The following is a 12314-nucleotide window of genomic DNA, read 5'->3' on the forward strand; positions in this document are numbered from 1 at the left end:
ATAGCAACTCAATTAGGGACTTAAATAATAGTAAGTATAAATATACATTTTATGGAGGTAATAAAACGCGCATAATACATGTGACACTCTGTTTTCCTTAAGTTTGTAATTTAGGAATAATTGGGGTTAAATTGAAAGAAATCGTAAATTCACAACTTCTACTGAAAAATCAGGAAAATCTAGTGGTTGATTTGGATATAACTGAGTTCCAAATCTGGTTCAGTTGGATTAAGACCAACTGGTTCCTTAGTAGGAGACAAAATGATTACCAATGGATGGCTTTTATAGGGTTGATAATCGGGCATAAAGGGTTATAAATAGTAGGGAAATGAATTCCTAGGGTGAATTCTTCTTAACCCTGTTTTGTTCTCTTAGTCATCTTCTTCAGTTACTATGAAAAAGGAGAATATAAGAGAGCTTTGCATGGAGCAATATTCTTAAAGATTGAGTTAAGACGATAGATAAGAAAAGGGACTGACTGGTAAGCTTCTAAAACTTTCGGTGTTCGTAAATTTGAGAAAATAGAGTTAATAATTTTTAAAACCTTTGAGGGGGTTTTGAATGTTTCTGGAAACAAAGTTTTTCAGTGGAAATGTTGAGTTTAACTTATGACTTAGTTGTAGCGCTTAGCTACTAGGAGAATGGAAGCTCTAGCGTTCAAAAAAACTAAGTTGAGGAAGCAAAGAAGCATTAGATGAGTTTCTATCCTCCATTCCTGGGTTGTTGTATGATTGACATGAATTTCTGTTGAGTTCAGATAGAGCCCTGTAATGATGTATAATTTCTACTAATAAAGAATGCTTTACGTGTATAAGATTATGTAGGTATATGAATATCCGCAAATGTATTCCGATATGTATGAAATGGTTATGATTCTATGCCTAAAAAGTAGTGTGCTCCAAGATAATATGTTTATGAAATGCATATATATTGCATGTTTATAATGGTGGAGTACAGAGGGAAAATTCTCAACGGGTTAGATGAAGTTAGGATTTGGCAATGTAGGGGATTAGGCGGATGGTTTGGGAGGTAGAGTTTCCATTTACCGCAATCTGGAATTGCTAGGTGCAAACTGTGATTTGCGAAGCTCCGGGCTTGCGAAGAAGACACTATGGTGTTCAAGCATCAAGGCTAGAAGTGAGGCGGAATGGATGGGCTGTAATTGGGTATAATGTGTAAGACAATAGCTCGACTATGGCAACATAGAGAGTCCGTCAGGACATTAAAGATAGGGTATAATGTGTAAGATCATATCTCGACTATGGCAACATAGAGAGTCCTCCATCCATTTCTATAATCTTTCATTGTTCGTATAATCCCTCATCGTATACTTCGTCTTCATCCCATAGGTTTATCGAATCTCCATCCCTCTCGTACGTATACTTGCTCGACTTCGGTGGAAGTTCATTTGAACACTGAGGCTACTCGTCTTTGCAATCTCAACTCCATTGGTTTGTCGAAGCTCCATACAACCAACTCGATTTGGATAGCTCATACATCGACCTATAAAAATCAATATTCATAATTAAATTTGATAATTAACAAGGTAAATAAAAAAATATTAAAATAACACTATTTATTTAACTACAAAAATTCAAAATAATTTTTTTACACTAAAATAAATTAAATTAAATTAAATAAAAATTAGAAAATTATGTAGCTCCTTCGTCTTTCGATTAATATTATTTTATAGTAAATAATCTATTAAAAATTTTATCGTCGAAATCCCCTGCAATGGCGCCAACAACTTGACCACCTATAAACTTGTTATCATTTATAGTATAAATAGCACACCAAAAATATGTAAAATTAAATCAACAGTATCTGCAAGCGTACGAGTCAAATTGAAATATAGTATTGTGTTACAATGGAACATCGGTAAGTATTTTGAGGATCGTACCCAAGGGATTGCAGATTGAAGCAATTATTATCAAATTAATTACAGAAATAATTATTAATCTAATCGGGTCACAATTTAATAGTGTAAATCCAAATTAATAGAATTATTAAACTAATTAAATTATTAAACCTAAATTAACCTAAAGGATTTTCCTATTCCTAGTGCCAACAATGCGAGCCTCTAGCCTATGCTCAATTAAATCCCTAATTATCTAATTAAATAATTAATTATCCTAAATTGATTTATTTATCACTCTTAGCTAAGATTACCCTCTCAAATCATCTTCATTGAGGATTACCACCTAAGTCACCATTCCAGTCTCTTCCTAGACATACGGATATCCTTTCGATCTCTTCGCTCGACACAAGTTATACATGACAGGATACCCTTCTGGTCTCACCTGTCTCGATATCTACTAGGGGCATCATTCCCTAATATACTAAGTACTCTTGAATAAACAATCAATTTTGAATAAATAATCACTTAACAAATAAATTAGTTTATTAACCGAATCATGCAAAATATAAGTGAAGCATAATAATCTATTTTAATATTTATACAACGATCAATTAACCAAATTAACAAAAGATAAATAAATGAATAGAAAATAAGAGATAAGAGAATGTTCATTAATATATATTGAAGCGCAAATCCGGAGCAATATTTGCTCGCAATTGTCTTCATATCGAAATAGAAAAGTTTCGACTACATGAACATGAAAAGAAAAGAAAAGAATAATGAATAGTAAAATTGTCTGTCTAAACCTGCACCCATGTCGTACAGCCTAGTCGTTGTTGCCCTTCCCCCGCATGACCACCTTGTGCAACTCCTTTAGGTCTCATAGTGGCGGCGAAATTTCTTGCCTTCACTCGAACTGTCGCAACACTCGATTCTATTAGTGCATTTCCACCGTCATGTACACTACCAACGGCACCTTGGCGTCCCACATCTACCGATTGTCCAACATTTCTGGCGGGATACAAAATATGACATCGGTGTCGACGTACGACATCTATTCAAACTGGAAACCAAAATTGTAACTATCGTTATGTATGAAACTTTTTTACGAATCATTACGTAATTAATATAGGTTCGAAAGAATAAATAACTAACTTCGGCTTCCGAGTGTTGATCTAACAACAGCCTAATATCTTCTAACTCCTCAGGCAATCCCATGTAGCTCGGCCCATGGTTCTACATGTACAAGCGATATGTTAGTCGAAATGTATAATAAAAAAATTTAATGTACAGACTACATATTTTTTAATAAATGATGTTTACTTTGTCACCAACGAGAAAATGTATGGATCGGTTACCTTGGGACGTAGAAACAGTAGTCGCCACCAGGTCTATGACTGCTACAGGAGCAAGGAACCATTAATCGACACCGCACTCGGTACCGTGGCCCGACACATCTCCAAGTATAACGTGGACAATATGGCAGATCCCCAACTTAGTCTTCTGCACTCATTAAAGTCCATTAGATGTAGTAGCCACCTTATGTGCACCAAATGTTAAGATTTTTCGGGTATTAAAATGCCCCCGATTAACCTCATGTTGTATGCTCGAGCGTATTTTTTTATGACCTTCTCTATTCGGTCTTCAAGGAGCTCATCGAAATTATCCTTTAACCAGTTCATCAATATTCAAACACCTTTGAACTTGCCCAAGACCTTCCCCAACAGTGATCTATAGAGGTCCACTGTACCAGGAACGATTGCTGATCCCATGACGACTGGCCCATCCACCGGCAGACCGAGTTGTAGCACTACGTCCTCGAGTGTGATTGTACACTCGCCTCAAAAAAGGTGAAAAGTGTGTTTCGGGCCTATATCTTTCCACCAACGTGTTGATTAGTGCCAAATCGAGTTTGTCGCCCCCGGACATGTGAGACACATGTAAGAATCCAGCCACTTGCAAGTGGCCACGAATTTCAGGGATTGTAGGCTTTCCCATATTATGAATGAATCCCTCTAGAACACGATCATATGCCTATTTACACAATAAAAACAATTTCAAATTAAAAAAATAAATTTAACATTATTGAAATTAACAAAATTTAAATTTCCACCTTACCATTACTGCTTGAACGGCGGAAATATGCTTGTCGTTGAAGCGGATTAGAAAGACGGTCATTCGTGAAAAATTGAATTTGAACAAATACAATTTGAGATAATTAATAAAAATATGATTTTTAAATAAAAATATCGAACACAACCAAAATGAGAGAGTTGAGAAAGTTGAGAAATTTGAGAGACTTGAAAGGGTTTGAGAGAGTTGAGAGAGTTGAGAGAGTTTGAAAGAGTTGAGAGAAAGATGTGAATGAAAAAAAATAAAATTTGGGGGTGTATTTATAGGGTAAAAAACAACTTACCGTTGGATTTTTTTTACCGTTGGCTCGACAACGTTTAAAGAGTCGTTGCTTTTTGACCTTTGAAGGAAAGCGCGTCCAGCTAGGCGCGCTTTTTTGACACCTGTGCAAAAAGCTCGCCCAACTAGATGCACTTTCCATTTAAATCGGCCTATTTCTCTAATTAATTTTAAAACAAAAAAAAAACGGCCTATTCTCCTTATTTAGTCGTGTTAAAAGGTATTTTTATATGTTTTTTGATATATTTTTTAACTTAAACTAGTTTTATAGTTTAATATATTCAATACCATTTTATGGTATGAATACAAATTTATTTTCAAATAATAAGATATTTTGTTTTATATATTAAATAAATATTTTATATTTAAATATTATTAATTTATATTGAATATAATTATAATTTTTTAAAATATTTATAGATATTAATTTTTTATTAAAAAATTTTATAAATATTTCTATTTATTTTATTTTATAATTTATTATTTCATACAATTATTTTAAAATATGGTTTATTTAATTGATGGTTACTTATTCCTTAAAATCATTTTATCTAACGAAATAATATTATACTAATTTATTCCATTTAATAAACCAAATAATTTAATACCTAATATTTTTCTATTCTATTCTCACTGAATATGTATTTAAATTTCACTCTATTTCATTTCATTTCATTGAATCAAACATTTCATAAAAGAAAATCTAAACTAATATAACATTAAAATGTTACGTTTTCTATCTATGATGGTTAATTTCTCCTTTCCTTAAAATAACATGAAATTTATATCTTAATAATAATAGGGAAAAAAACTATCATTAAGTATTCAATTTTGAACCAATTTTCTTTTGGATATGAACAAGAATTCTATCCAAGGAAGTTAACGATGAAAATTACTTCACCTGAGTAATTATATTCATAAAATAATTCTCTTTTAAAATGAAAAAAAAAACTACAAAAGAAAATGTTTTTTTATCAAAAGAGAATGAAATAAGTAATCATTAGATATATCTGTCATACTTAATAGAAGTGCCCGGATCAACATTTGAAATGAGTCACAGAAATAGAATAAAGGGACTCTGACGATTTCTTTCTCGAAAGTTCCATGGAGGGCACTATTACTACAAATCAACTGAAGATATGATGATGGAATTAGAATCAATGGGTGGATTGCCTGAAAATTTGAACTATGGGGGGTTTTCCTCAAATTTTAGAATAAGATTAAGTTGATTTCATTTCGTTTAATGGTTTCTAATGCTAGAGTATTTTTAGGGTTTATGGTAGTAGGAAATGTGTCTTTTTGTTTTTGATGATTGAAGTATTTTAAGAAATATTTCTATTTTCGGCTTTCTCATTAATTAGGGTCTATCACGGTTTAATGGTGATTGATAGGTTAGGACTTGTGTCATCCATGCAGCTTGTTCTTATCCTTATATTATTAAGGAGAAGCATTCAATATTTTATCTAAAAAAGAATATTTGATAATTGAATTAAATAAAAAAATTATTAAATAAGTGATGAAAGTCAATAGAATATTAATTTAATTAAGAAATAATTAACTTAAAAAATAACAAATATCATTATTAAAGTATTTTTTTGTACTTTTAATATTGTGATTTAAACTTACAACACCATAATTCTCAAGTCTCAATTTTCTATTTAAACAAAAATCTTATTTATCGTTTACATAACATTTTTATAAATATATTTTATATAGATTTTTTTCATGCACACTACGAATGTGCCATAATCCAATAGTTAATAATACTTATTTGGCAGCCAAAGATCTCAAAAACATTAGCTGGATGTTTTGCCATGAGATCTAATTCAAATCATTCAAATTTAAATATTTTAATTATTATCTACTGCTTTGAAACAGATAAAAATATTAACAGACAAATATTCATTATTTGAATTAAATTTATTTTAAAAATACCATATTCATATTGAGATATCTATTATCCTAATCTTCTTGACTTTTGTGGGTAATATATTTGAATTCAAATTTATGAATCCAATATCAACTGTACTATTAAAATTTTCATTCTGGAAATTTTTTTACTTAAAAACGCTGGATATTTAACATTTAAATTTAAATATTTAAAAATTATAAATATCCAAACCACACCCAACTGCAAAGAGTAAAAGTTTTATATATAATTCACAATGATTGATATCCAATCTCAATTGTGTATAGCATAGCATATTAGCATGTCACCTCTCGTTTTGGGACAAGCATGTTAACAAAACACCTTTATTAACCCTTGACCTCAAGTAAAAGGCAAGATGGTCTCCATTTCGTACCTCCATCAGGTAAATGTTGGATATAGATACGTGTTTGACACTAATATGTTCAACTTTTTAAAGTTTCTTGTATTTATAAATATCTGAATCTCTATCAAACACGTTTCAAACACAACTCCAAAAAATGAAAATTCAATAAGGCATAGCTGCTTTATATCTCCTACTGGACCACCCTCAAGCAAAGCAAAACCAACTTTAGCACCATCTGCTGCAGAAGAGGCTAAACCTGAAGAAATAACCCAACTTGCAATCTAGACAGAGAAGGTTCTACCAGGCTTCTATGGCCTAACCACCTAGGTAACCAAACTTTTTTATTCAATGTTAAAATTTGACTACTAACACTGGTACCCTCTTCACTTTAATACCTACCTTGCTAGGATGGACGACTCTAACTACAAGGCTGTTTAAGGATCCAAACAGGCTTAAATGTTTTTGACACTGACAGAAAGTTAGAAATCATGAAGAACCTGTGTGGATATCTGATGACACAAAAATAAATTGCATTTTCCTATGTGCTAAAAAGGACCCAAATTTCGATTTTACATTGAAAAGGGAATAAAAATTAAAAATACTGCTGCATGTGCCCTAGGGGAGATCAGAGATGTTTATTGTTTATGTTTTGCACTTTTGCTGCAAATGATATCAGCATTATCTATTCCTTGGTATTGCAGAGAAGCAAGTTATCAAGAAAGTACTCAATGTAACAAAGCAGCTCAAGGGAAACACTATAGACCAGTAACATAAAAGAGAAGCTCAATTACATCTGATCTAACAGCTTAATAATCAAGTGTCAGACTGAATCAATATTCTTCAATAATAATTTACAAAGAAGCCAACAAATGTCTCAACTCTTCAATTTGGTAATCTGAATAAATAAGCAGCCAACAGATATAGTTCACACTCAAATTCAACAAATATAGGGCATATTTTTGGATGCCTAATCTTTTTAAAATCGGCTCCCCAACTTTTAACCTTAGAATCATAATGCTTAAATTACTTCTACCGTAAAATATTGGCTTCACTATTAAGTACTAAGTATCATAGTTAGCCAAACAATTAATCTTTCCTGCTTTTTCACCAGTAAAAAGATGCCACACTCTATAGTCTATACTCACTTGCCTAACCCACAAAAAGTACAATAATGCATAATCAACCAAGACAAGAGGCACATATGACATTAATGGCACTCGGTAGCAAAGAAATCCACCCAAACCAGTCATAGGCTCAACCATATGTAGTGGTTACCATTAGGTGGTGCAGATCTCATTGAGTTTTAAAATTTCTTTCATTTAAGTTATTGGTGTTTACAATCAAACCGAGTTGGGTTTCAAGCAAGTTGGAATATCTATTGTGATTAGGTTGAATTTTCGCACATTTTACTGAAAAAGTAGATAGTAATTCAATTCAAAATCAAATTTGGTTTCGTTCACTTCAAGTGCAGGTTTGAGTTCATTATAATTGATTATTCTAGTAAATTAGATGGATCAGATTGGTACCAAGAAAACTGGATAGATCAACTCAACGTTTATCACCTCTAACCGCACAGAATTCAGGACAAAGTAGAAGGCATAACAAACTTATAAGATGAGAGGTTCACTAAGTGGATAATACTTTTAAGCACATACTAAGAAACAACAGTCATTACAAAATGAGATCATACATTTTATACTTTTGGACAACTGCAAACACATTAGAGTTTACCAAACAATAACATAGAATCTGTTATAGACACACAGAGGTGCGGACATACAAATACAAATGGCTGGAATTTGGAGTACAAACAATCGACAAAGCGTCACAAGCACACTCCTATTTCTCTGAAGGCATCCCTGTTATTCGCTCCAGATCCATCTTACAATCCTCCCTCAAATCTTTTAGTTCAGTGTAACTGGCTTGCTGCCACTCAAAGTTCAATTGTATCCATCACACATGAGAACATAGATAAAAATTCCTACTCAGGATAATGAAAATTAGAAATCATATGAATGCATCCTGTTATAGCCAATAACTCTAGCAATGAAGCATCAACTAAAGATTCTCAACAGGGTCCAAAAACTAAGAAATCAGAATGAACAAAGAGTCAAATGTGACTTGCGTCAAACAGTACGAATCAGGCTTCTTTTATAGATCATTCAAGCAATATGGTGAACAAGGAAAAAGGAAAGGCAGAACCTGTACAACAAGAAGTGAACAATTAAGATTCAGGCTAAAGAAGATATATCAAACTTACAAGCTGGTTGCCTTCATGGACAAATATATCCTCCATGTTAAGAAAGAGTGATCTCCACTGACTAGTGAGGTCGGATTCTAATTTTGAAGATTTATTGGCATTTCCCTGGCTATTCATGTCAGTCTGTTTCCCCCTGCCACTTTTCTGAACTAAAATTCTTGCTTCTTTCTGACTTTTCTTCAAAACTGACAATGTCAAAACCATTATTACAGAAAGTAACATGTTCTGTCACTACAACCAAAAGAAACCTAAGGAAAATAGAGCAAAGCACTTGTTCAACTTTACCAGCTATTCGACCCTTGATATCCTGATAATGAAGGTCCGACCAAATGTAAGCAGCTGATAATCAGTGTAAAACAGGCATAACCCATTAGGTAACACATTACAAGATAAAACGTTCTTATCCACAAATGTAGCAAACAACAAATCCAAGATAAGATGCTAAAGTAGTTACCTTTCAAGCAAAAAGAACAAGAGCAAGCTTTGAGGATGCTATCGGCATTCAAATTCACACCACCATTCTTGAGTCCCAGACACCTCTCCAACTCAAATGATCTAGAACTCTGCGAGGACGACTTCGGCAACCTCGACCACTCAATACACCCACCTTCACTCGATGCCAGTCTACCGAAGCCCAAATCCTCACCCTCATTCCTACAATTCTCATTCAATGTACACCCTACTTCCGCAACACCTTGACCTTCTTCCAACGTATCATCACTATCAGACAATTCAAACCCTTCTTTAGCCTCACCAAATTTGTCATTGACCGACACTAAATCCTCTTTTAATATGTCAATGTCACCACAACAAGTAGGCAAAAAATTAGGGTTTGGTTCAAATTCGGGTTTTTGAGATTTCTCTTTGATAAATGTTTCTACACCTATACGAACTTGCTTTGCAAATTGCGAATCTGCTTCTTCTTGAGAATCAAACCCTAACTTTTCCGAAATCGACGAAAACCCTCTTTTAACTGATCGATTTGAAATGTCACCCAAAACCGGACGGACTTTGGGTATCCCGTCCGTAAAATTGTCTCCGCTCATTATGAAATATATCAAAAATAAAATCCTCAATTCAGCTTAAAATCGGTTGAAAACAAAAGAAAATTTCTAAAACACAAATAAGGTTCATCCAAAAGAAATGAAAATTAAAAAAAAAACCAAATGGGATATCAGATATTGAAAATCTATCGTGTTAAGAAGCTAAAATGAACGGAAAATGAAAATGCATGAGGAGAAACAAAAAAACTGGGCGAGATTTTTTTTTTCTTAGTAAGGGTTTTAATTTCTAATGAACAAGAACTTTGTGTTTTGCTGTTTTGGTGAGGGCGGGAAGCATGGGGATTTGAAATATGATTTTGAATTTTATTAGCAGAGATTATAAAATAGGCTTATGTATAAAAGTTAATAGGGATAATGACAAATTTTCACCCTATTCTTTAACAAATCTTTCAATGTGGTGTCTCTACTTTTAAAATTTTTATTATGATACTTGAAATCATTTAACACATGGATCGCTACTATTCTGCCATGTGGCACTATGTGTCAGAAAAAAATTAATCTTTAAAGTCAAAGGATCTAGAAATAATTATACCAATTTCTATTTTAAAGGAAACAATTTAATAATAAACTTAGGGTTAGTTTTAGTATAGTGGTAGTGTGTTTTTTTTATTTCACAAGCACTCTTAAAAAATTGTCACACCTCTATTTTAAATATTTATTTTTTAATATTTTATTATACATTTTTAAGACATTTATCAATTCATTGACTCTACTTATAGAGTCTAAAAAGTTACTCGTGATGTACCAAATATTTTTCCATAAACCTAAATCAAATATTCCAATTTTTTTTCTTTTATATTCAAAAACTCAAATTAAATATTTTAAAGCTTTTTCTTTATGTTTATTTTTTTGACAATGAGAAACCAAGAAATTTTTTTTTCATCCATATCAAATTTTCTCTTAGTGTTCTTCTTCCTTCAAGAACTCTAAGAATTTTTTTTATATCTTTCTTCCAAGATTTAAAATATAGGGAAAAAATTATAGATTGTTGATACCGGGTGTTAACAGAAGAGAGATATAGGTGGAGGTGCGACATCAATTCACCCAAGTGGGTAGAGAGCTGTAAGACAGAGAAGAAAAGTGGAAGAGAGAGAAGAGGGATGTTCTTATGCCCATATGTTTTATTCGATAGGCATTTATATGAGGGATTGAGGTGCCACATGGAAGCATCCTATTGGTATATGGGTTACCTTATGATCTTTTAGTGAAAGCGACAGTGTGACTTCATAGGATAGTGATGTGACGTTATAGGTTGAGCTAGTGATAGAGGATGGAGGTCTTATTGATAAGGGTCTTTAGCAATGGCGATGGTTTTGCTATACATGAGGTGGAGGTACATCACTCAACAAAGGTGAGTCAATTCGGATTAATTCCGAACTTAAGGAGCTTGTTTTCTAGGCAATTAGGATTTTATATTACATTTCAATAATTAGGTCTTAAGATAGAAAGTTAATAAAATAAGTATTTTTTACCACATTTTTGCAAGTGTTGTGATCTAATAGGCCGACACAGGCCTTAGGTTGTGTTAATTGGCTTCCTGGGACGTCAAAGCACCAAATGGACAACACAATGCAGATCTTTGGTGTTTTGTCAAGCCACATAAGGGGTGTGATGCGACACACGTCGACGTGCTGCTACAGCAAAAAAGGTTTTAACGGCGTTTTATAGCGGCGTTTGAACCAAAAACGCCGCAATAAATCGAGCATTCGCAGCTAATTTAAACAAACGTCGCAATAGGTAAGCAATAACGGCACTTTTCCTAAAATGCTGCAAAAGATCAAGCAAAAAAAAGTTAAGCAAAACAGCGTCATTTTTCTGTTGAGCTTTACGGACATTAGCGGTGCTTTTTAACAAACGCCGCAATATATCGAGCATTAGCGGCGCTTATTGAGAAACGCCGCTAAATATCGAGTAATAGCAGCACTTTCTATAAAACGCCGCTAAAGGTCAGGCATTAGCAGCGCGTTTTGGAAAACGTTGCAAAAAATTTGAGCAAAACGACCTCGTTTTCTTTTTGCGCTTTACTAGAATTAGCGGCGGTTTTTAAAAAACGCTGCAATAGATTGAGCATTAGCAGCGCTTGTTGAGAAACGCCGCTAAAGATCGAGCATTAGCGGCGCTTTTTGTAAAACGCCGCTATAGGTCAAGCATTAGCGTAAGCAAAATGACGTTTTTTGTTGAGCTTTAGGGACATTAGCGACGCTTTTTAACAAACGCCGCAATAGATTGAGCATTAGCGACGCTTATTGGAAAACGCTGCAAAAAATTTGAGCAAAACAGCCTCTTTTTTTGTTGAGCATTAGAGGCATTAGTAGTTTAGGGATTATGGTTTATTGTTTATTGTTTAAGGGTTGGGGTTTAAGGGTTAGGGGTTTAAGGTTTATAGTTTATCTTTTATGATTTAAGGTTTACAGGATAGGGGTTAAAGGTTTAGGGATTATACGATT

General features: G+C 33.2%; 1 protein-coding gene across 1 annotated transcript; it reads right to left on the reverse strand.

Moving 5' to 3' along the window:
* Positions 1 to 8165: 8165 nt before the first annotated feature.
* Positions 8166 to 10175, reverse strand: LOC107945529 (uncharacterized). Its single transcript, XM_016879580.2, has 4 exons — positions 9258 to 10175; positions 9089 to 9142; positions 8804 to 8988; positions 8166 to 8469 (listed from the first exon to the last, which is right to left on the reverse strand). Exons 1-4 carry the CDS (start codon positions 9847 to 9849, stop codon positions 8383 to 8385), a joined length of 918 nt encoding a protein of 305 aa, XP_016735069.2. The 5' UTR covers positions 9850 to 10175; the 3' UTR covers positions 8166 to 8382.
* Positions 10176 to 12314: the final 2139 nt, after the last annotated feature.

The sequence above is a fragment of the Gossypium hirsutum genome, chromosome D12 (genome assembly GCF_007990345.1).
Source record: "Gossypium hirsutum isolate 1008001.06 chromosome D12, Gossypium_hirsutum_v2.1, whole genome shotgun sequence".
In the NCBI taxonomy this organism is placed as follows: domain Eukaryota; kingdom Viridiplantae; phylum Streptophyta; class Magnoliopsida; order Malvales; family Malvaceae; genus Gossypium; species Gossypium hirsutum.